Source organism: Erpetoichthys calabaricus, chromosome 13 (genome assembly GCF_900747795.2).
Source record: "Erpetoichthys calabaricus chromosome 13, fErpCal1.3, whole genome shotgun sequence".
NCBI classification, from domain to species: domain Eukaryota; kingdom Metazoa; phylum Chordata; class Cladistia; order Polypteriformes; family Polypteridae; genus Erpetoichthys; species Erpetoichthys calabaricus.
Genome location: NC_041406.2, coordinates 54,720,696 through 54,747,561, shown reverse-complemented (window position 1 = coordinate 54,747,561; position 26,866 = coordinate 54,720,696). Strand labels below are relative to the sequence as shown.

The window sequence follows — 26,866 nt, the reverse complement described above, 5'->3', positions numbered from 1 at the left end:
TATATTCAGCTTTAGATAGAAATATTTTTGGAATACAAATATATATATAAAGTATATCATTACAAGTGCACATAATGTAAATATGTTATTTAAAATAGTAAAAGACACCCATGGGGCATAAAGCATTTTAATTCTAATATTTCATAAATTGCATATGTGTATTTAGAACAGTTATGAAGTTTTAAGCTTTTACAATTGAATAGCACAGGAATATGATTTTAAGACAATTAGTTTTACTAGGTCAGCTTTTATTATTTATTTAAGTTATCATAAAATAAGATTTATCTATTTATAAACCTTCCTTGTTAAAAACAACACTTCAAATTGAACCACAAAAAGTTCTCTACAAGAACTTAACCACTCTTCTACACGGACAACAAACAGTATATGCTTATCAGTTTAAGTCTGTACAATGCTGAAGTGCATAGAAAGCAAATATCTGAGGCTACTTGCAGAATCTCCGTGCATAAAGGCTTGTTTTACCTGTCTCCTTGCCTTGCAGTCCTTGGTTTTCCCCCAGATGCAGATCGCTCAGAAGGTGCTCCAGAATCTTCTCAGGGGTCCCAGACACCACAACATACCTGTCAGAAGAGACAGAGGAGTCAGCTGAATCTTCTTCAGTGGAAGAAAGTGAGCGGCTACTACTCCACTCTTCCTCCTCGGTCTCATCTCCCTCAATTTCCTCGCCTTCTTCATCAATATATCTAAAGTAAGGCACATCAAATGTAGGCAACATAGCCTCCCCGCTGCTGCTGTACTCATCTTCCTCTTCATCTTCTTCTTCCCGCACCAGAGTGACTGGGAGAGCATTACCTTCCAAGGTCAGGTCTAACACCCTCAGCTGGGAGCTGCCCATGATCATTGTCTCTGGCTGGCACTGATGCATGGGAATGTCTACATTCTACTAATTCATCATTGTGTGTGTCTCTCCCCTGCTGCTGCCTCGATCTCACTGCAAACTGACACACTCCTTCTGGCTGTTAAGTATTCTGCAGTCAGGCTATTTGTGTATAAGAGAGAGGGAGAGGGAGAGAGAGAGAGAGAGAGAGAGAGAGAGCATGCAAGCAGCAAAAAGAAACATGCTCTCCTGCACACATACACTCACGGAATTACTTACCTCTTCTCCTCCTCCTGCTCCTCTTTCTCCTCCCTCCCACCTCCTGCTAATACAGGAGGGGCTGTTCGCTCTGAAGACACCTTCTGAATCACTAAGACATCTTGGCCTCTTTCCTTCAGACACACTCTGCTTGATTCATCTTTCTGTAATAGAAAGAACACCAGAATTGAGCATAAAGAATCTCTGCAAACAAAATGAAAAATTCAAAGATGTGAATACACACCAGTTACCAAATGCATTTATGTAAAATTTAAATTCAGGGAAAAGGTATGTCTTTAGCAAAAACAATTATAGAATTTCTAATCAGGTGAATTGCGGGCAATATGAAATACTGTATCTGTCTCTGAGCTAGAAGGTAGCATATCCAGAGTCTCCTTAGAAAACAGATATTTAAGAGGTAGAAACATTGATCTGAAAATCTGAGGTACAAACAGTGACTGATAATAAATGCTTAGGAACTACCCTAGATTACAGTCTTAATTGGAATATTAATATAAAAAACAAACACTCTAAATGCAATCAGTGCTTATTTCTTCTCCGTAAGCTTAGACTATTTAAAGTGGACAAAGGCCTCATGTTGTCTTTTTACCACAGTGTGTCTGACAAACCAAAATTTTAAAAATCTTAAACAGGTTGCCAAAAATGCAGCTAAAGATATTGGGGCTGACATAGATGATTTTGTAAGTGTGTGAATGCTGAAGAAACTGGAAACCATCTGGAAACTGATGACAGACACCCAATGTTTGCAGAACTTCAGTAAATCCCACACAAATCGCTCCAGAAATTCCTTTCTTTGTAGTGCCATACATCTTTTTATCAAAAAAAATTTAGAAATGTATAAGTTTTAATATATTTCACGCAACCATTATAAGAAAAAATGCACCATAAAATTCTTAGAAAGTATCTCTTTTTCAAATTATACAATATTTTAGAATTTTTGTGTAAGATTTTAACATTTTTTCTTGGTTCTAATAGGTTATTTGCACATGGTGGCCAGCTCAGTCACTTCCATTGTCCATACTTCAGTTGTGATTTTTGTTTAGTGGCGAGAATGTCAGAGAAAAAGAACTTTAATTTTAATCATATTGATAGCTCTACAGCAGAACATTATTGTGTACCTTTATGGTCAGCTTCCAGTAAGTACAACAAGGTACTTAGTTTTCATACATACCCCTCCAATAAGGAAACCCGATTGAAATGGATCATCGCTATCTGGAGGGAGAACTTTACAATTAGTCCCCATACTTGAGTCTGTAGCTGGCATTTTAAAAAAGAGGATTTTCACAAGCCAGGGTCTGAGAGAGGTAAGCAACTGTTGAAGAAGGGAGCAATTCCTGCGTTGTTTGAGTGGAATGTTGTTCCACTTTCAAGACCAGGGGTTTGGGAGAGGAAATGCACATCAGGTGAGAAGGAGGATGATAAAATTCTAGAGGACCAGGACTACACTTGGGTGGTGGATCCAGCAGTTGTCAACCTAGTGATTGATGAAAATATGTCTCTCAGAGAGGAGATCCTCTAGCTGAGCGAACAACTTGGGACCCTTGCAATGAAGCACTGGATTGACATTCACTGTTTTGCTGGCTCAGACAGAAACATTTGCTTTTTTATTAAGCTCACATACATATTCACCTGTCCCTGAATAAAGTTTATTGACTAATTATTGAAATTCTGTTTTTTAAAGAAGAATAATGTAATCACATATTTGTCCCATGTAAGTTCATGGTAGACACAAGTTTTTAATACATCCGGATCTTACCTTCAAAATTGTGGATGTAACTTGAAACATAATAGTTTGAAACCCTTCTCCTTTTTATTACACAATTTTCTTCAACTTGCCCCCTATGTTTGTCTGGGTCAAATTTTGCAATCATTTTTTTACCCACTTTTACCAAACCGATTTCCTTCAAACTTTGCATGGCTGCTGATCTCCAGGCACAACACAATATGTCATCAGTTTTGACCCAGGACCTGTATGTTAATTATGTCAAATTTAAATTTCTCATTTCCTTATATATATGAAAAATTAGCAGTGTTGGTCAAGTGGTTAGCGTGTTGGACGTTCGATGAAATGGTTGAAGGTTCAAGACCAACATAGACAAATTAATTTTATTAAAAAAATAATTTTGATTAATTGATATTGAAGTTTTGTCATATTACTGCAGTATGACAGTTAAGCAGCATTGGTCAAGTGTTTAGAGTGTTGGACGTTCAATCACATGGTCAAAGGTTCAAGACCGATGTACACAATTTTTTTTTGTTTTTATTTTACCAATTTTTCATCATTTATATACAAATGTGGCAAAATACTCTTCAGTGATTTGGCAGAAGTGGCTCAGTGAATAAAGTGTTGGGCTTTTCTAAGAAAGATTGAAGGTTCAATTGTCCAATACACAAACACACATTTCTAAGGTTTCACCATTGTTAAGATTTTTAGAAATGAGAAATTAATATGAATAAATGTTACATTTCACTTTAAAAGCATAGGTTCGATTCCACTCTGTCACTAATGTCATTTCCGTAAAATCACCTTCCCATCCAATTCAAGGTTATTGGAATGTGCGGCATTAGTGTGGCTAAATATATATATACAGTATATATATATATATATATATATATATATATATATATATATATATATATATAAATATTTTTAAGTGACATGATTTTATTCAAAAATGCACTAAAAAGTAAAAAGTAATTTTTTTCTTGTACCAAGATTTTATTGATCATATGTGACTAAAAATACAATCATGGGGTGCCCATAAAAGAATTAATTTCATCCATCCATCCATTTTCCAATCTGCTGAATCCAAACACAGGGTCACGGGGGTCTGCTGGAGCCAATCCCAGCCAACACAGGGCACAAGGCAGGAAACAAACCCTGGGCAGGACACCAGCACACACACTAGGGATAATTTAGAATCACCAATGCACCTAACCTGCATGTCTTTGGACTGTGGGAGGAAATCAGAGTACCCGGAGGAAACCCAAGCAGACATGGGGAGAACATGCAAACTCCACGCAGGGAGGACCCAGGAAGTGAATCCGGGTCTCCTAACTGCGAGGCAGCAGCGCTACCCACTGCGCCACTGTGCCGCCCTGATTTCTTAAATGATTATAAAAATAACTCTTACAATGATCATTATCCTACATACTTTAATCAAGTTTTGTATGATGTGTCATTTTCTTTCCATAATTAAGCTGGTTGGAAATTTCACTTCACAAATCTATGTATTTTAATTGAATGAATTATTTTATAGGTGCCCCATGATTTTATTTTTAGTCACATATGACCTAAAATAATCTTATTATACTTTTTAGCTTACGTCATTTACCGTAATTCTGGGCATGTCTTGAAGCGACTGGGTGAAAAACGCCATAGCTAGTACGTTTTGATATCAACGCTGGAAGCGAAGCAGCTGGCTGACGCAGAATCCGGCAGTGTGCAGATAGCCTATTGTTGTTTTTATTTTAGTTCTCTCTGTTCTTGAATACAACTAATAAGGCAAATTTTATGTTTTTTTTTTGTGTAAACATCTATCCATCCATTATCCAACTCACTATATCCTAACTACAGGGTCACAGGGGTCTGCTGGAGCCAATCCCAACCAGCACAGGGCGCAAGGCAGGAAACAAACCCTGGGCAGGGCGCCAGCCCACCGCAAGGTGCACACACACACACACACACACACCCACTAGGGACAATTTAGAATCGCCAATGCACCTAACCTGCATGTCTTTGGACTGTGGGTGGAAACCGGAGCACCCGGAGGAAACCCACACAGACACGGGGAGAACATGCAAACTCCACGCAGGGAGGACCCGGGAAGCGAACCCAGGTCTCCTAACTGCGAGGCAGCAGCGCTACCACTGCAGCACTTGTGTAAACATGACTAAATAAAAACCTTGAACATCAGCCTACATTATTTCAATAAATAATCTGTATTGAGAGTACATTAAAATGGCCCAATGTAAAAAAAAAAACAAAAAACTTGTAACCAGGACTCACTGTATATTTTGTAACCAGGGCCCAAGTTTTAACATCAGTTTTATATATTTATACATATTAATTGCACCTGTACTCTTTTTATTTTTATTTCTTAGAAGTATAAACCTCCTTTAGGTCAAACCCATTTTTTTTACTTTTCTGTGCATCCTGGCATTACATAAGTGAGCTCAGCGGTGTAACTGGAATATGATGGGCCCTCACACAAAAAAAAGTAAACATACTATGAAATGAAATTAAATCTCATTAAAATGACCACCATTAAGGAGATACATCAAGCATATACAGTATGACCTATATAAAAGGTCATAACTACGTTTGTGGAGTTGAGGGAATGGTAACACCATTGACTTTTTTATTTTGATGTCAAGAAGGGAAGCTTTACAAAACAACATCCATGCAGTCAACAAGGGCCCATCGTCCCATGGGCTCTGCTGCAGCTGCCCTACCCTCATTGCCTATAGTTACAAGACTGTGTGGGGGTATGTACTAGAATGCAGGATTACAATCAGTATTTATGTGTTTACTGTTCCCAAGGATGCTATATGCAGTATTGTAAATCAAAATAAAAACAATGTAAAGTAATCATGATTGCAATAGCTGAAAGATTTGAAGATATCTGTAACACAATGAGTAACTTTTCAGTAGCCTGCCTACAGCATGTATTCCCTGGTATGCTGACAGCCTCCTATTATTCTGATATTTATTATATTGTGGACTACAACAATGGACCCACCGCTTAAGAGTAACTCGACATACAAAGGAGAGTTTCATATTGTGTGATATTCCTTATTGCTTATGAAAATGTGTGCATTTACTAAGTCCTAAAAAATTAGCACCAGAACTTCCAGTCTTAAAAACCATTAGATATCTTTAGGTAATGTCTGGCACACACTTAGTTTAAATTTGCTGCCTTATAAGAGAGGTTCTGGATCTTCTGTGACCCTTAATTAGATTAGCAATGGATGTAAAATATGACTCCCAAAACAGATGTTATTACTGAACAAAAGAAGAGAAAGAGATGAAAAAATACTACTGAACCACTAAATCACAGCACACAAGTGATCTCCTGAAACGCACAGACCCTTGATGAGCCTAATAAAAAATTGGAATTTTACAGCTGGCATCACAATAGAGAACAGGCTTGTTTGTCTCACTGTCCGTCTAGTCCCTCAAGGCACATTCTTTCTCCTCTCTTTGCTCAAGCTATTTCATGCATCAGATAGCTCTGTCTGCCTCACATTTCATATTACAAAGTAAATCTGAGATTCAAAGACCTCTACAAATCCCTCCCTTCTATTGGTGTTCCCTTTATGACGTACTACCACTCAGGACACATTCATAATAACAGGAGACGTCAAAACAGATAATAACAGGCGGAAAGAAAGCCAGTCTAAACCCGCTGTATACCAAACTGAAAAGATTGTCACTAATTATATTCCTACATTTTATCTTACAAAAGAACAGCTTACACAAAAGACTTTCAGTTCAACCCTCATTCACTGTACACATCAGCAGGATTTGTGCTGTTACACAGTCAGAAATGAGCGGTGGCTGTTAGAAAGAATACACATGTATAAATATTACTGCATTCTTTACAAATTTAGGAGTATATTTAAACCACTGCATTCAGGAACTGTTCAATAAAATGTTTCTAATAAAGGAGTTTACATTATGCAGGTACACTACTTCTAAGTCATTATGCTTTTTAAATTTAAGGTCAATATGATTAGAAATTCAAGCTGGTAAGAAAAACAAGAAAAAACTGTATGTGCAGAATCCATTACTGGATGTAAGGACATTTAAGCTCCTTTGAATTGCGGCTTAAAATTCTCCAAATATCTCCAGATATGGTTGACTTAAGCCCCCTAGGTGTGGGATAGATGCATGGTAAAGTGAATGTGCATCTCATTATTTTTATGAGATTAATTTCAGTCTGAATGTGTTCAAGTCAGCTCCAAATGCTTTATGCTCAGGAGCATGAAATGGTGCAATAAAAATATATTAATGATCTAACCTACTTGAGCCAATTCTGAGTCATGGGGCAAAACCCAAATAATCATCATTAAATTTATAAAGAGCCCCTCAATAGCAAACACCATCCAAAGACACTTTACCAGTCAAGATATACTGTAAAATGGTTCACATCCTTTCATCTGGTTGGAGCACCGACAGGTTAAATGATTTGCTCATGGTCACACAATGTATCAGAGGTAGGGTTTTAACTGAGAGCCTTGTGGTTTACAGTACAGGTTTTTAGCAAATTCTGGATTGGATATTAGTCAATGACAGGGCACACTCATGTGCTCACCCACACTCATACTGTTCCTATATAGAGTCACTCACTAATTTAACACATATTTGGGTTGTGGAAGAAAACCCTTTCTTTGTTGTGGAATCACACCATGATTCATCCCAGGCAGCACATTTTGTACTGTGGTAGCTATTAACGGTCCTTCACAAACCTGCCATGTTTTTAATACAAAGTTCCTAAAAAGCAGCTCTATCTACGCCAGGAGCAATAACAGAACTCTCATCTTTGGGCACCCAGAGACTGCCTTTAAGCACTGTAAGTGGGCAGCTTTCGGTCAGTATCAGTTTAGCTCTCTCACTCAGCCCCGCACCTTCTACACGGTACCACCACTACACCTAAACCATCCACGGTACAAATCTTGCCAAATACACCAAGTCATGGAACCACACCACGATCCATCCCAGGTTACACATTTTACACTGTGGTCATCCACAAACCTGCAATATCTAGATTATATGGGCCCTCAGAAGCATTTCTTTCTACGTCATGAGCAATAAGAGAACTCCTGCTCAGACGTGACTGCCTACACACACTGCAAGCGGACCGCTTCCTGGTAACGCCAGCTGAGCTGTCTCTGCCACTCAGCCCCAACTTTCTGGGCAGCACTGCCACTAAACACATGCAAATATGGTGACAATTTCCAAAAAATGACAAAACTGAGATTTAAATCCTCTTTATATAACACTCTATTAAATAAGACATTTAAAAAGTTATTAACAATATGTGAACTTTTAGATCAGAATAAAATAACAAACGAAGAGACAATTTAATTACTAGGTTACATTAACAAAATGAAGTGTAGTATCTGTGGCATTCACACAACATTAAATTTATACTAATATACATGTATCACTTTATTTGTAATACTTCAAGGTGTCTTACAATTGTAAACTTTTGCTAATTTTTAAAAGTTATATCAAGTTGTTATCCTGTATATCTTTGTTTTGTGGAGCCAAACACAAATAAGGATCATTGAAATATGTTGAATTCTACAGGGTCCTGGCATTGGATTAGTGTTATGCTGCAGATATCTAGGCATAGAAAAGATGATCAAAAAGTGTGCAGCCCGACCTATCAAGAGAAACACCAGTGAAAATATGTTGTAAGATAATCACTGTGAACACTGATGCACTTATTAAAACATCCATCCATCCATTTTCCAACCCGCTGAATCCGAACACAGGGTCACGGGGGTCTGCTGGAGCCAATCCCAGCCAACACAGGGCACAAGGCAGGCAACCAATCCCGGGCAGGGTGCCAACCCCACCGCAGGACACACACAAACACACCCACACACCAAGCACACACTAGGGCCAATTTAGAATCGCCAATCCACCTAACCTGCATGTCTTTGGACTGTGGGAGGAAACCGCAGCGCCCGGAGGAAACCCACGCAGACACGGGGAGAACATGCAAACTCCACGCAGGGAAGACCCGGGAAGCGAACCCAGGTCCCCAGGTCTCCCAACTGTGAGGCAGCAGCGCTACCCACTGCGCCACCGTGCAGCCCCCTTATTAAAACATTTACAAAGCTTTTCTAAGCCACTTGTATAAAGTTTTGTCTTGATCATGTAGCCAGTTTTCTGTAGCGGTCCTGATGTGGCATTGCACTCCACGGACATAGAAAACACAGGACTGGGTTTAGAGAATTAGGTGGATGTGACATCCCATTGAGTCCAAAATCTCTTAAAGTAGCCTTTGAAACCCATGTTTTATGAGCAAGGGCATTGTTGTGAAGCAGATGTGGGGGTGCTGACAGCCTTTTTTTTTACCTCTTTTCCCAACTGCTGCAAACACCAAGTCAAAGCAGTTTAATAGTGACTACTTATGTGGGCCTGTTGAGTTATGTGACTCATTTAGGTGACACCCCTAACATTATTAAACATTGTGCACATTATCTTGCGGCACTGGCTTAGAAGAGAGATTTCATTGGTAGTGGAAAATGACAATTCTGTTGTTTCATCCGTTGTTTGGAATCTGGGTCATAGTGGTGGACCGAAGTTTATTTCTTCAGTTAAGAAATGCTTATTAAATCTCTTCCTGTCTAACTTCATTAGCCTAAGATTCTCCTTAGAGCACTTAGGTGATAGTTCATTTCAGGAATCAACATTCTGGGCACCCAGCATGCATAACCCTTGCTCAGAACTGGTTGTTCATGAATAGTGATGAGTGAACTCTGCAAAGTTTGCTTTCAAGTGAGTTCAGCAAAATCATGGAAATGTCCACAAACTTTGTCAAGCTCCACAAAATGCATTGAAGTCAATAGGGAAGGAGAAAATCTACTAGCTTTGAGTAGATTATAATAGTACAGTGGTCTTGTAAGTGTCCCTGAGGACTAGGGAAAAGTCTGCCAATGATAACGGTTATTGTAGCTAAATATGTGATCTGAGTTTTGAGGCAGCAGTCCAGCCACTGTGCCATTGTGCCTCAAACAACAAAGACACAGATGGAACAAATGCCATTGTCACAAACAAAACTGGCCATGCCCTTATGTGGCAGTGTGTGGGACTAGTTTGTGACATTGTTTAATGTGGCTTTATTATTTCATAATGTGTCCTGTGTTTTTTGATGTGGGAAGGGACAGGGGAAGATGGGCTCCTTTAAGGCTTGTTTCGGGATAGTAGCTGGGTATATGGCTAATCTGAATGCATAATTAGCCATGTGATGCGAGGGTTAAGTGTTATATATCTGGTGGCAGTATCCATAATATTTTTATTATGGTCATCTAATGTACTCCTCAAATGAAAAAAATGTGAAGTTTATTTTTTAAATGCATATGGGGCAGAAATCTGGCAGGTAAGATAGCGGGGTATGTCCTGATTGAAATGAATGCGGTTAGAGACAGGGAGGAAAATATTGTGCAGCACTGTCAAGTGTGATAGGGCATTTATTTTGTTTTTTTTTCTTTTTGTGTTTACAATCCAGCGACGGCCACATCAGCTATGATCTTATAGTAAGCATGTGTGAAAGTTTTGTGCTTAGCTGATACAACCCTGTAATGTCATGCTGGCCTTGAAAATTATCAAGGAGCAACATGTTTGCTTAAGCACAATTTCCAGGAAAATATTCGGTGAAAAGGGTCACCAGCAAACACAGCATATTTGCTGCAAAAAAAAAAATTATTCGGGAAGTTTTGCCGATCAACATTACTCATGAAGAAAAATTTTTACTGAGCCATAATTAAACACTACAATCTTGTCTGCTTGACACATCTTTAATATTTGATTTCACAACAGAATTCTGTGACAGTGGCATTTTCAAGGGATCCTGGTAAACGTTGACTAAGCCTGTAGTTCACTAGTGGCTGTATTTAATGATATACCTAATTTATTGCATTTTTCACCATCCATAATAACTTAGTTCATAAAGAAGAAACACGTATTATAAACCACTGTAAAATATAAAGCACTGAAGAAAAGCCTTTTCATTACCCTCATACCTCCCAGAACATCAATGAAATTAGACCACACCGATTTTTAATTTTGGAATGGAAATCTTCATATGAAGCACATTCTTAAGGTATCAATGTGTCATGTACCACTTTTGCAGTCAGCCAAATGCTACTCTTTGTCTAGCCAATTTAATATTATGGTTTATGACTACAGTAAATGAAACCTTTTCATTTTAATTTTCATTAGAATATACAGTGTATTCAAAAATGGAGGTTTACTACAATGCGTACCCCTTGACCTGGGGTTAGAATAAGATCACCTCTGTCTTGGATAATGTAAAAGGCGACTAAGTAGGTGCCATTGGGAAAGCAACCAGCTCACAATATTTGGGGTTGGCAACCAGTCAACCTGGGTAAATCCAGAAAATAACTGTTAAACTGGCAGAGACAGACAGAGAGCGAAACCCCATAGAAGTCAACGGGTCAAGAGTGTCATTACAATGGTTTTTAGTTATTAAAATTTTATTTTTTGTTCCTGCATGTAAAAAAATGCTTCCCCTTTGTCAATTGGCTTCATGTATGAAAGCTTCCACAATGGAGGTACATTAAATATGGACTGCATTATTGTTCAGATCCCTCAACACTCAGTCCCCTACTAAAACCTAAAAGAGAAGACTGATCACATAATTTCTTGTATGTATGCCTAAGAATGAATGTGTGGTTATATTTTTGTAATTACTGCTTTTGCATAATTAAAGTAGGTCCTTAGCAGATTGTCCTTTCTTGCAGCACAACCTAAAAAAAACTTTGTTAAGATTAAAAGCTGTGTTTATGATTTATGAGAAACATATTGTGAATCCATAAAATGTTAACATTTGCATTTGTTTCATACTGTACAGCTTTCATTTGCCACACACAAAGTCTGGACCCAGCCAAGAAGCAGTTGTCATCAATGATGGACTTCAGGTAAAAGGAAATTCATTTCAAAATTAATTCATTTCTTGTATAGAATTAACACATTTCCCCTTGATGTTTCCAAAATTTTGAACTGCTGACAGAATTTACAGTGACCTGTGCCTGTGTGGGTTTTCTGCTCACATTCCCAAAGACTGTAAATTAGACCCAACATATGGGTGTGTGCCCATGATGGACTGGCACCTCGTCTAGGGATGCTTCCTGATGTACAGCCTGTGCTGCAGGGATAGGCTAAGGCCTCCGGGACCGTGAACTGGATTAAGAAGGTTTGAAAATGTATGTATGCATGTATGTACATAACTGTACACATTATAATCCCTCCATCTGTATAAGCACATAACCTCAAATAACACTGAACGTTAGCACTTACAGTACTGCAGTGAACGTTTTCTGTAAGGCTTCACCACAAGTTCTGTTCATTCACTTTACATTTAACTATGCACAGCAAGGGGGTTTTAAGGGGGATTTGATTTATTTCTGATGTTGCAAAATGACCCAGTCATCCCATTTTATAAGCACTTTCCACAGGCTAATTTGAAACACTGACAACATTGTTGTTGTAATTTAAAAAACGAAGCAAAAGAATGTAAGAAATCTTTTAATAATAGAATCTTTAGATATTTTAAAGATTTGCTCAATCTGTTCCTATATTAAATGGTTAAGTCAGGACAAAGAGACAATTTTAAACAACCAACCCTCAAAATGCCTCCCACTAAAGAATCTGCTACTTGTAGAAGCAAGTGCCAGATTCTGGAAGGCAGCCATAATCAAAATGCTGCAGTTTGGAAAGATGTACTGTAGCATCTGTTAAGTGTACAACTTTAATTTAAATGTGACAAGGACAGAAAGACATGTTATGTGAAATAAATATGCATACTTAAAGATAACAGATTTCCTAGTAGGGCAGTAAACTTAGCATTCACTTTACATTCTCGATAAATATAATTTGGAAACATCCAAAAGAAATAAATGATCATGTGAACTAGTATATGTCACACACAGAAACAAGAAAAAACTAAGATGCTGTAAAAAGCAATCAATTCTAACAAGAGCCTACAGTTGAGACATAACAGAAAGGAAAGCAATCGCTAAACCTGAGCAACAAGCTTTAAAGAAATCCCAAGACATAAAAATCAAAAAATAGAAATAAACTGCGTTTAAACAGAATGTGACTTTTGTTTGGTTAACACTAAAAGCACAAAAATATTTGAGCAACCAAACATGGAATTAATTAAAAATATTAGCTACAAATATGAATTAATCTTCACAGTAAAAGTACAGCACATACACCAGGAAATATTTTTAACTTCCACACAGGACTATTTTCATCTATGCTGTTACTTCCCTCATATTTTTTTTAAAGGATCATGCAGCTACAAGAAAATGAATTAACATTCTGTGTTCAAGCACAAATGAGAAGAAGGTGAATATATGTAATTACTGCTACTAAAAAGATGTTGTTCTGGCATTTTTTTCAATTTCTTTTGGACTCTAAACAGATTGCTTTCTGTCTTTTTAATTTAAACTGTTCTTTTGTTAGTGCGGAAAGCCAATTAGTTTAAGCTATAAGTTGCTAAAACACTGTGCTTCCCAGTTCTACATGGCTCTTTCAAGAAAGAAAATAAGTTCATTTTTGTTTATAAAAACAGGATGGATGTTCAGAAAGTGCCTGACAATATTTATGACAGAAGAATTAAAAGACAAGGGCAATCAGATGGGAACAAGGGACAGGAAACTTGAAGTTTTCAAAACTGGGTAAAAGGGCCCCTCCGTGATGTACACCTATGCTAAAATACTGATGATCCTTTCAATTTTTGATGAAAACACCGACCTTTTCAAGAGGACATACTAAGCAATATTATTCTACTAAAAACAACTTTGTCCTGCCTCACAGGTTTAATTCTATGGCTTTGCTGCATGTCCTTATAATTTTCTGTACATTACAACAACATTTGGTTAAAAATATATCATTTTATTATACTGTACATTTCAGAATGCTATATTTCAAAAACATTACAAGTCCACAGTTATAGTATAATCATTTAAACATATACACTATATGGCCAAAAGTATGTGGGCACCCCCTCCAAATTGTTGAGTTCTGGTGTTTTCAGCCACACTTATTGCTAACAGAATAATAAAATCAAGCACATAGCTATGCAATCTCCATTGACAAACCCTGGCAGTAGAATGGGTCATACTGAAGAACTCAGTGACATTAAGCGTGGTACCGGCATAGAATGCCACCTTTGTCACAGGTTAGTACATGAAATTACTGCTCGGTCCCAGTCAATTTTAAGTGTTGTCATTGTCAAGTGGAAATGTCAAGGAGCAGCAACAGTTCAGCCACAAAGTGGTACAGTAGATCATGCCAACTCATAAAGCAGGACTGATGAGTGCTGAGGTGCTTAGCCTGTAAAAGAATCTCATATCCTGTGTTGCACCACTCACAACAGAGTTCTAAACTGCCCCTGGAATCATCGTCAGCACAGGAACTGTGTGTCAGGAGATTCATGAAATGGGATTCCACGGTTGAGGCTGCACACAAGCCTCTGATCACTACATGCAATGCCAAGGGCCAGCTGGAGTGGAGTAAAGCATGCCACCACTGAACTCTGGAGCAGCAGGAATGCCTTTGTATTGAGTGTTGAATCATGCTTCTCTATCTGAAAGTCTGATGAGCGTTCATGGGTTTGACAGGTGCCAGGAGAATGCTACCGACTGGACTGCATAGTGAATGCTGTAAAGTTTGGCTGAGGTAGGATGATGGTCTGTGGCTGTTTCCCAGGGTTTAGGCTGAGCCCCTTGGTTCAAGTAAAGGATACCACTAATGCTACAACATATAAAGACATTTAAGATGATCGTTCACTTCAATCTTTGTGGCAACAATTTGAGGAAGGCCCTTTTCTGTTCCAGCATGACTGTGCTCCTGTGCACAAAGCCAAGTTCATAAGGTCATGGAAGAACTTGAGTGGCCTGCACAGAGCCCTGACCTCACCCCTACTGAACACCTTTTCAATGAGTTGAAATGCTAACTGCAAGCCAGGTCTTCTTATCCAACATCAGTAACTGACCACATAAATGCTCTTTTTCGCTGAATGGGCACGAATTCCAACAGACACACTCCAAAATCTTGTAGAAAGCCTACTGAGAAGAGTGGAGGCTGTTATTGCCACAGTGCTGGGGGGGAACAACTCCTTATCAATGCACATGGTTTTGAAATGTGATGTCCAACAAGCTCATATAAGTGTGATGACCAGGGGCCTCATGCATAACGCCGTGCGTAGAACTCACACTATAACATGGCATAAGCACAAAAGCGGGAATGTGCATACGCACAGAAAAATCCAGATGCAGGAATCTGTACGCACGCAAACTTTCACGTTCTCCCACTACATAAATCCCGATCAGCGTGAAATGTAACGTACATGCACGCGCCTTCTGTCCCGCCCCAACTCCTCCCAGAATTACGTCTCTTTGAATATGCAAATCAATATAAATAGCCTTCTGTGAAAAGACAATAGGAAAAGCAAGGGGGAAAATATAAGAATTTCAGCAAATACCAAGTGGAGGCAAAGGAAAAACGTACTATTTGTTGGTTTAAACAGTGGTATAATCAACAAAAGAAAGTTGATCGAGTGACAGAGTGTCGGAAAAACTCGAAAGATCAAATTCACAAAGTCGCACAGTGCCCGAAATAAAAAAGAAATCACATATCAAAGTCGCCGTGAAAAGGCGAGTCGTAGCCCACCGTCTGAGTGTCATATGAAAGCTTATTAGGGTACAGACAAAACAAATAGGCACACAGTGGGAAAAAAGCACGAAATGTCAACTTTAATCTCGAAATTTCCACTTTAATCATGTAGTTTATTTTGCCATTAAAGTAGAACATCATAAACTTCATCATAAAAATCGTTTATTTTACTAGTTTCTCAAGTAGCATGTTAAATGCTTTGTTCTGTATTTGATCTTCTATGTGCTCTATGTGTGTGAATCACTACGTGCTTCCGTTCTTTCTCTTTCTCCGACAGGACACAGAATCCATTACATTTGTGATATTACAGCTCTCTGAATAATTAAAATACTGACATGTATACGTGATATCATTTTCATGATGATAGGAATGAAAGCATGTTATTAAACATGGGAACACAGTGGCGCAGTGATTGTTCATGTCTCACACAAGAGTCTTGCTGCGCCATGTGCGACCTTCGATGAAATAATTTATTACAGAAGTACTGTCTCTTTCAAACGTACTAACCTCCAATTCCTGTCCTAACTTTTCTTTCTCCAAATGCCCAATCGCCACACAATCAGCTCTGTAGTAGACGTTAAGCCATTTGTAAGCTTAGAACGCAGATTCTTCAAAACTTTTAAGGAACATTGAAATATCTTCGTAGTACATGTTTAATTATTCTATCCGTCTATCTTTCCAGTGTCGCCTCAGCGCAAGAATAGGCCTACAACGCAATGCAGGAACAATCCCTGAACTAGCTAGCGCTGTGGCACCGTGTCCTCACATGTTTAATTATTAACAATACAGATTATTTAAATGAAGTTAAAGTTTTAGCTGTATAATATAATCAACATATTTTGCTGCATTTCATCTTAAAAATAATATCATCATATGTAAATACACGCTTCATAAAGTGGCGCAGGTTGTGCAATATTATAACTGTAGTGCAAGTTTACAGTGAGGTGATTGTACTTCTAAATTCAAACAGTTCTACAAGGAGCACTTGATGGACTGATTGAGTGCGTTTATAGTTCTTGGGATGAAACTTTTTCTAAACCGCGAAGTCCGTACAGGGAAGTCTCTGAAGCGTTTTGCTGTGGCTCAGGCAGCGTCTGCTTCATGCTGTATACCGATAATTCTCTTTCCAATCAGCTGCTGCTGTGAGTCCCCACTCAGATACAGTGATATAAATACTCCGAGTGGTGCAGTGAGAGTAATATGGAAAAAGATGATCTGCTGTGGCAACCCTTAACGGGAGCAGCTGAAAGAAGAAGAAGATGCAGTGAGAGTTACAACGCTAAAGCAGTTATGGTATTTGGAATACTATGGCTATTTCCTGGACCATTATATTGCTACAGGTTAATTACAATCAGATGCATTACACTAATAAACAATATGCAGTTAGTTTCAGTGTATTTATAAAGCCGCGTCAGGAATGTGGATCTAAGAAAGAAAGGGTAACCACACAGGAACAGTAGCACTGCTTTGACGCTGGGTGCCGCCAGTCTGCAAAACCGAGCGGAGAAATTGCGTACGCCAAGGTATGAGTTACCGTGGAAATGTGCATGGCTTTACGCCAAGTTTAGGTTTTATACATCGCGATTTGAGCGTGGAAAGGTTCGTACAAAACATTTCTGTGCGTACGCACCGTTTATACATGAGGCCCCAGGTGTCCACAAACATTTGGCCATATAGATTTTTTTTGAACAAGTAGCGTTCAGGTAGAGCACAAAGACTGCTTAGGGTCACACAGTCAAATGAAAGGACTGAACTAGTCATTTTTGGTTTAAATTTCAGTAGTTGAGCCTAAGGGTCAAAAAACCTAAGTTTAGGTATTGTTAATGAAACTATTTTCATCTTACATTGTGTGATTCGCAGGCAACCACCACCAAAATGTGCTTTTGGAAATAAAAGCAATAATAATAATAATACATTTTATTTATATAACACCATATCCACATTCAAAATGCTTCACAGAAATTCAAACTGAGCAACAGAGCATATACAACAGTGGAAACAAGTAAAATATGCATAAAACACTAAATAAAGATAAATACAGGAAACATAAGCCTTCACTTAGAATAACAAACAATAAACCAAAATAAAAATCCAAAATATACAAAATACTACAAGACAATCTTGAGCAAAATGCAAATCATCTTGAGCACCTGGAAAAGAGGATAAACTGAAAGAAGGTTCAGAATATCTGAGTATGTTAAATGTCTTCTGGAACAAATGGGTTTTTAATTGTTTTTTGAAAAAAATGAATTGAGTCTGCTGATCTCATTAATTTAGGTAGGGCACTCCAAAGTCTGGGCGCAATACAGCTGAAGGCTCTCTCACCCATTGAGCACAAGACTGACGAGTACTGAAGAGCATGATATAGCAGAGCAACAAGTCTGTCAGAATCAGAGGACTTTAGTGGGTGGACAGGAGCATAGTGATGGAGTGCAAGGCCATTTAATGATTTATGGGTTAGTAATAGATTTTTATATTCAGTCCTATATGACACACGGAGCCCTGGGTGTGATGTGCTTGCTGTTGCAGGTCTGCATAAGAACTCTTGCAGTAGATTTTTAAACCAGTTAGAGCTGTGATAACAGATTAGAAGTGGCACCTACCAGTTGGGAGTTACAATATTCGATGCAGAGTGTAGTAAAACCATTGATAAGTTTCTCAGCATCAGAAAAGGATATATTATGGAAGTGGAAGTAAGAAAGTTTCTTAATGTGATTTAGGTGGCAAGAATAAGAAAGGGAGAAATTACAAATGAGACCAAGATTCCTAGCAGAACAATGTCTGATGCTATCTTTACCAAGAGTGCAGTATTGAAAAGGTGGTCTCTTTCTAAAGTTAAGCTTTAGTGCCAATTAGCAAGACCTTTGCTTTGTTGCAGTTCAATTTTAAAGAGTTATGTTCCATCTCACTGAAGCAAGTTGTGAGCTGAGAATACACTTTTAACACTGAAATCAATCTGTATATCATCCACATAAAATTGATAACCTAGTCCAAACCTCTGAAATAATATGGCCAAGAGGAAGCATACAGATACAGAAGTGAAGACCCTTGAGGAATTCCTTGTGTAACTGGTGCTGAGTTAATTATGATGTTGCCAAGACTAATAAACCCTTGCCTGTCAGTCAGATAAGACTCTTCATTCTGGACGGTAGAATATCATGCTTGATAGTATCAAGTGCTGCACTGATCTAATAGAGTTAATGTACTGGTTGCCCAGAGTTTGCTACCATAAGCAAATCATTAGTTACTCGAGAAAGAGCAGTTTCACAACTGAGCTGTACTCTGAAATCTGGCTGATTATCATTCAAGGTCACCTTACAATGAAATTAAATAACATTAGTAAAATAAAAACAGAGAGTATGATAAATTAAAAGGCAATAATTAGCAAACAAACAAAGATAACAGGCAGTAACAGTGCAAAATTCACAATTGGTATGCCAGTTTGAAAAGATAGGTTTTGAGGACAGTTTTAAAATGTGTTATTGAATCAAGCTGACGAATATGAGAGGGAAGAGAATTCCCGAGTTGAGGAGCACTATGAGAGGACACTCGAGCTCCCATAGAACTGAGTTTGATGTGTGGTACAGAAAGTAGAGCTGCAGATGAGGATCTGAGTGAGTGAAAGGAGTGTAAGTCTGGAGGAGATCAGTGAGGTTGTACAGAGCTTTAAATGTTAAGAGCGGTATTTTGTATTGTATTCTGTAGTTAACAGGGAGCCAGTGAAGTTGAGAGAGAAAAAGGTGTAATATGTTCAGTGGATTAGAACAGCAGGTTATTATCCTGGTAGCAGAATTTTGAATAAGTTGTAAGCGATGGATAAGTTTTTGTGGGATGCCAGATAGAATAGCATTACAGTAATCTATACGTGAGGTGTCTAGGGCATTAACCAATACTTCAGTACTGTGTTGGGTAAGAACAGGACGGAGTCTAGAAATGTTTCGGAGATAGAAGAAGGCAGTCCGAGAAACGTTACTTATATGGGAAGAAAAAGAGAGAGTACAGTCAAGATGTTTGTGTTAATATTGTTAATTAAAATAGAAGACTGGTTAACCTTTGCAAGTGTGGATTTAGAACCAATGAGGAGCACCTCAGTTTTATTGCTGTTTAGTTGGAGAAAATTGTGAGTCATCCATGTCTTTATGTCTTACAGACATGCCATAAGAGTATCTGGAGGGAAAACAGAAATGGATTTAGTGGATAGATATAGCTGTGTGTCATCAGCGTAACAATGAAATTTAATACCATGGTGCCGGAACATATTACCTATTGGGAAGATATAAATGAGAAAAAGAAGTGGCCCCAAAACAGAACCCTGTGGGACTCCCTGAGTAACGACTGCATTCTCAGATGTAAAGCAATTTATTTGAACAAATTGCCTCCTATCAGTGAGGTAGGAAGAAAACCATTGGAGGACAAGGCCACAGACTCCAAAACTAGCTAGTCGCTTCAAAAGTATCTGATGGGATATGGTGTCAAATGTGGAGCTGAGGTCAAGAAGCACAAGAATTGATAAAAGTCCCATATCAGCTGCCCGGAGAAGATCATTTGTGATTTTGACCAGAGCAGTTTCTGTGCTGTGTTTACGACAAAACCCAGATTGAAATTGTTCAAAAAGGTTATTTTTTGATAGATGGAACTGGAGTTGGGAGGCAACTGTCTTTTTGAGAACTTTAGATATGAATAGAACATTTGAAATAGGCTGATAATTGTTAAGGATATTTGGGTCTAAACCAGGTTTTTTCAGAATTGGAGTAATTGAGGGTGTTTTTAGGGAAGAGTCAACTATAGCAGTTATCATGGGGGAAATATGTGACAGGCAGGACTTAACAAAGCTTGTAGGTATTGGATCTAATTGGCATGTGGAAGAATTAGATTTTGTTATAAGCTCCACGATATTATTTTCAGCTGGTAAACTGAAATCTGAGAATAGGGTGGCTGGTGAGGGAATATGGGTGATAGTGGAGAGTATGTCATTTTCTGCAGAGATAGAGGAAGCAAGTTGCTGGTGGATTTTTTCAATTTTTGAGTTGAAGAAATCCAAAAAAGTGCAGCAGTATTTAACAGAGAGGTTATGGTAAGCAACATTTTCTGGTAGTATAATTAGTCTTTTCATTGTAGAAAAAAGAGCTCTAGTATTTTTCCCTCCTGTACTGATAATGTTAGAATAGTATACAGTTTTGGCAGCAGAGAGAGCACTTTTGTATTTTAACATATGATCTGAATACATTTCCTCGTGTACAATAAGACCTGTCTTTTTAGCTAGGTGCTCCAACTGTTGGCCCATGGCTTTGAGCTGACGGAGTTTAGGTGTAAACCAGGGAGCAGTGTGGATAAATGAAACAGTCCGTGTTTTTAAGGGAGCTAGTGTATCGAATGCAGAAGACAGAACAGCATTGTAAAGGTCTACTAATTCTGATGGTGTGGTAGCAGAAGAAGAAACAGGCTGGGACTGCAATAAATCTATAAGGGTCTCTGGGTTTACATGCTTGACATTACGAAATGAAACTACACGCTGAACCTTTAATTTACTGAGAGGTAAGCTAATATCAAATGTAATCATTTTGTGATCTGAGATAGGAATAAGATTGTGAGCTGTGATACCAGAGCAGCACGCTAGGTCTAAAATATGACCCTTTTTATGAGTCAAAGAGTTGACATATTGAATTAAATTAAAACAGTCAAGGATTTCATTAAAATCATTTGTCAGTGCATCAGTTGGCATGTCAATGTGTATGTTAAAATCACCCATGATGACATTAGTAGACACTGCACACAAAGTTGTTAAAACAGTAAAAAGCTCTGCAAATAAAAACACTTGATACTTTAGGAGGTCTATATAAAACAGCAATTATAATAGGTGAAGGTCCGCAGAGTTTGCCAGCTAACAGTTCAAAGGATGGATACGCTGGAAGAGGTATTGGTGATAATTTTAGGTCTTTGCGGTGTATTATTGTGAGATCGCCTCCGCTCCCCGAAGAACGGGCTTTGGAGATGCAAACAAACTCTGGAGGGAGTGCTTAATTTAAATGAAAATAATCACCCGGTTGCTCCCAAGTCTCCATAAGACATAAACAGTCCATCTTAGTGTCTATGATAAAATCACTAATCAGCAGAGCTTTGTTAGAGATAGATCAAGTATTAAATAATCCAAACTTCAAAGCATCTATAGACATATATTCCGGTGATTTTTCCAGAGGAATCAGCACGTTTTGATCAACATATCGCTCAAAAATACGTGGACAAGTGCGTCCTTCAGACCAAAGTGAAGGAATAGACCCGCTGCTACTCCTGCTGAGACAAAAACAATGACAAGAGCCACGGTGAACGTTCTTTGGTCATCAGAGAATGCTGTGGTGCAGCAGGAGATCAGCAGGGAATTCATAGTTTGTTCAAGTTCAATTCATCTGGTGAATATTTTCGTTTTGTAGATGTGACTGCATTCGATAGCAAAGTAGACATAGTAATCCATGATAACCAATTGAGGTTTATCATAGTAGATTTCCAGAAATCACCCAAGCAAATTCCAGATTGGAAGCAAAGCAATGTACCCCTTGTGTACCTACTCGGCCCAATTAAAATAACATGTTAGCCAGTAGACTGTCACCACTGGGATTTCCACAAGTACTCAGCAATTGACAAGGGGCAGTTTCAACCACCTATTTACCAAAGCTAGTTACTTGAGTAGAGAATCAGTGACAATGTTTCCACTTATCTAAACAGGTTGCAGCCAGCAAAGAACAGTTCTACGAGGGCTTGTGTTAAGGCCGAAGGAGGCAAGGGACGCAAATACGTGTTATCAGTTTTTAATCCAATGCAAAGGTGAAGGAAGATCCGATGCAAAAGGCAAAAAACAAGTAAAAAAAGCCAACTAGTAAAAGTACACAAACAGTGCACCGGCAAGCAGTGGCAGACAGAAACGCCAGCGTTCACTTCCGGTTGGGCTGAAAGATTTCCATCAGCTTATGACAAGTTAAGAAACTGGTGGCCACAACACACTCAAGAGCTTAGGCCAAACATTGTTCAGATTGTCATCATCAAGACCAAACTTTTTTTTAATGCTGGAGTTACAGAAGCAATTATCAAAGTAGCTGTCACAGAGCCAGTGTCAGGGGATGTATTTATTACTGTCACAGCAGTTGGGATTATAGCATGAAATCGAGATTTGATAAGTATGGTAGGAACTGAATTTAGAGGGAAGACAGGGAAAATATACAGCGATCAGCTATAACATTGAAACCATGGGTCCTGGCATTCATGTGGATGTCACTTTGACATGTACTAACTACCTAAAGGCGGTTTCAGACCATGTATACACCTTCATGGAAATTGTATTCCCTGATGGAAGTGGCCTCTTTCAACAGAAAAATGTGCCCTGCCACTCTACAAAAATTGTTCAGGAACATGAGAAAGAGTTCAAGGTGTTGGCTTGGCATCCAAATTCTGCAGATCTCTATCCAATCAAGCATCTGTGGGATGTTCTGGTAAAACAAGTCTGGCTCATGGACACCCCACCTCACAACTTACAGGACTTAAAGGATCTGCTGCTAACGCCTCAGTGCCAGATACCACAGGGCACCTTCAGAGGTCTTGTGAAGTCCATGGCAGCATAACAGGGACCTGTACAATGTTAGGTAGGTCATTTTAATGTTGTGGCTGACTGGTGTAAAAGGAGGATGAATCTGTATTAGTTGAATTATTTAGGTCTTTAATTTTATTATGGAAAATGTGAAGGAATTTTTCACAGTGTGCAGGCCAGATGCAGATTGAAGTAGTTTATTAGCCACAGAGAACAAAACCCTCAGATTATGATGGCTACTCTCTATTATTCTGCCATAGTATGCCTTCTTGGCTGTAGTTAGTGCATCTCTGAAAACCTTTGATAGTTGGAGAAAGCCTATGCAGGCCAGTCTTATGTGAAACTCTTTCAAGGCACTGGCCAGCTGCTTTCACAGATTGTAGTGATGAGTTAGACCATGGAGCTCAATGCTTAAAGGAGATCTCCCTGTGTTTTAAAGGACCTTATTTATCTACTGACTACTGATGGGCTTAGTTATAGTGGTCAGCAAGGTCTATCTAATGTGGATGCAATAAGGGAAGACAGAAAGAAATCAGAAATAGATTCATCAATGATAAGAGGGTTATTTTAAGGTTTCTGGAAAAAATTTGGCATTTACAATTAAGGGCACTAAGAGCAGGAAGAGGCATTGAGACAGTGAAAAGCACTGCTTTATAGTCAGAGAGGCCCAAATCTGTGCTGTGAGTGTGACCAACACATATATACAAGATGTAAAGACTAAGTCTTGTATGTGACCACCAGACTGAGTAGGAAAATCAACATGCTACATGATACAAATGCAATAAAGGATTCCTAGATAGACTGTAGTAACAGTAGCAGTAGCAGTAGCTTAATAAAAAAATTAAAATACAAGAAATATAACCAGAGGAAAGGTGACACTCCAAGCAGGTCCTGCTCCCATTAATTCTAAATAATTAGAATACAAAACAATGAAAGAAAAGTTTGTAGGAGCTAATTGACAGGAAGGAGTGACAAAACTGCACAGTCCTGTCTGACAGGAAGAACATCCAAATATCAGGTTTTTTTGGCTAGTGACCTGGCAGTACCCTACATTATGAACATGTAACGGCGGTGCTAAATTATCACTCTGAATTATTTTTTTTCAAAATTGTGAATTGGAAGAGCCATTGCCTTTCTTTGTTTGTTGGTACCGGAAAGTTTATGTTTTGGGGATCCTGAGATATGACCCAGTCAATGGCTTAAATTATGTCTTTAAAACTTATTTTGAAATTTGGGTTGTCAATAATTTAGTATATGAGAGCTAATTTTACCCTTTTTTCAATAAATGATTTGAAAGTGTCCTACCTTTAGTTTAGTTTGCTTTCACTTACACCATATGGTGAATTCCAGCTTATCACTGGGGAGCTGGTCTTAATGGTGTATATACTGGCGGGCATTATTTGAGAATATGGGTAAGAGCAGGAATACTTGGATTTTTTAGGTCTTAACTGTACTTACGATATCACTTCCTTAGAGCAAGCCTGTCTGACATGAATACAAGGACTGTCCTTAGCAAATAAGACTTTGGAAGGGTGTTAAACAAAAAAAAATACTCAATAAAAACAAAAATATGCCAGACTTCTTGGGAAATTGGACAATGAGTCAGATTCAGACTAAAGCTAAAACTTTTAGCTGGCCTGAAAAGGAAGGCTGCTTTAAAGAATTCATATTAGCAGTCTAGTGAAGACTTTGTTTCTGTATATATACACTCAGGCATGTTCTCTTTCATCAGCTCTGCATGTCCTCCTTTGTAGGGATGGCTGTCAGTACGGCCAATAAAGCTCAGAGATAGGTGAGGTATTTTGCTATAAGCAACCATCTTTTTAATGTATAAATGGAAAAAATCCATCCATCCATCCATTTTCCAACCCGCTGAATCCAAACACAGGGTCACGGGGGTCTGCTGGAGCCAATCCCAGCCAACACGGGGCACAAGGCAGGAACCAATCCCAGTCAGGGTGCCAACCCACCGCAGGACACACACAAACACACCCACACACCAAGCACACACTAGGGCCAATTTAGAATCGCCAATCCACCTAACCTGCATGTCTTTGGACTGTGGGAGGAAACCGGAGCGCCCAGAGGAAACCCACGCAGACACGGGGAGAACATGCAAACTCCACGCAGGGAGGACCCGGGAAGCAAAGCTGGGTCTCCTAACTGCGAGGCAGCAGCGCTACCACTGCGCCACCATGCCGCCCATGGAAAAAAATCAATGCAGAGAAAGCCCTATGAAGATGTCCATCCAAGTGGAGCACCTTTAATGCTACTTGACACATGGATGTTTTGACACAAGAAAGAAATGTACTGTATGTGGCTGGTCAGAATAGTTGTCAAGTGCACTAGGTTAGCCCAGAGTGATGCAGGGCAGACTTCAATGAGAAGCTGCACCAGCCATTCTTGAGCAGAAAGGGAAGTCCTGTCCTTGTTGGGTTTGAAATTTTCAATATCTCAAAATAGGTCTTCTGTTGAAGTGTCATTCTCACAGCCAAAGGCTTTTTACATCTAACAAGCAGATCCTTGATTTCCCTTGTGGGCTTTGGGATTATTAATCAGTGCATTTTATGTTTAAACAAATATGCCTGTTGTGTTGCTCTAGTTCTAGGGGTCTAAGTATAGTAGTTGCTGATCATCCAGGGCACAATCTCTATAGCATCATAGGTTAAAACACTGATAGGGCAAGGGGGCACACTCTGAAAAGGTAAGAAGGTAAAAACATAAGAACACCCCTGGACCTGTGCTAACAGAGTGATACAATTTTAAATATCTAATTCAGTTAACAGCACATTTTCTTAAGTCTAAGCTGTAGGAAGAAACAAAAGAACTACAAATATACTAATGTCAAGATTGAAGAATCATGAAAATCTCACTGAAAGCATTCCAGACTGGCTATAAAGGTGAGAGCTTGTCATATCAGGCAACAGAACGAACACAATGTTGGCTACTAATGATTTCTTTTTTGCAATCACGACAGGTCACTCTGGCAGAAAGGATTTTAACAAGGCTTATCAAATGAATCTATTCTGAAAACCTGTATCGATGTACTCCATGTTTAACTTACAATATAAAAAGATATGTTTGTGTGCTTGGAGAAGGGAGTCAAAAAAAGAAAAATCAATAAACAAATTTCGATTTAATGGTAATTATATTGAAGAAACCCCTTCCAGTCAGTAGTTTAACCTCTCCTGGCCATTTAGGTGAAAGTCACATACTGTTCCCAGGCAAACAAAGAAAGGAAATGATCTCTTTTTTCAAACGCTTTACAGGCTGAGGAAAAGAGATTTTGGTGAACAGGAAGTAACTTGTCAAAAGGCCATGGTAATTGATGATGAACATCTGGCATGGAAGGAACTCCTCCTGAGATGCAGCAGTGTGGAACAAACTGCACCCTCAAATAAGAAATGGCAACAATTAGGTTTAGAAGGTTACAGTTTTCCTGCCTTGATACGATTTTTGTTGAGGTTTCCGTTTGTATCTGCCCAAGCACAGCTGTTCAAGGGTGGGCCGGGGTGGAGTATCCTAGTTAATAAGGCACTCACAATATACTGTAAAACATATTAAATTGAGTTCACATATTGGAAACTTAGAGTTTTCAGAGAAAAACTACTAAATATTTTATATACTCCCAAATAGCATACAGAACACTAAACAATATACTATTAGATAGCTTCAGCCTACCAGTATGGGGAGAAGGACAAATCTGTGAAATATTATGTTTGTCTTACATGTG

General features: G+C 38.7%; 1 protein-coding gene across 1 annotated transcript in view; it reads right to left on the bottom strand.

Moving 5' to 3' along the window:
* Positions 1-26,866, bottom strand: part of rapgef5a (Rap guanine nucleotide exchange factor (GEF) 5a) — a 254,510-nt gene that overhangs the window by 56,083 nt on the left and 171,561 nt on the right. Inside the window, exons 10-11 of the mRNA XM_028818299.2 lie at positions 1,118-1,260; positions 484-581 (exon numbers count right to left, since the gene is read on the bottom strand). Of these exons, the coding sequence (XP_028674132.1) occupies positions 484-581; positions 1,118-1,260 (241 nt within the window). The remainder of the gene's footprint in view (positions 1-483; positions 582-1,117; positions 1,261-26,866) is intronic.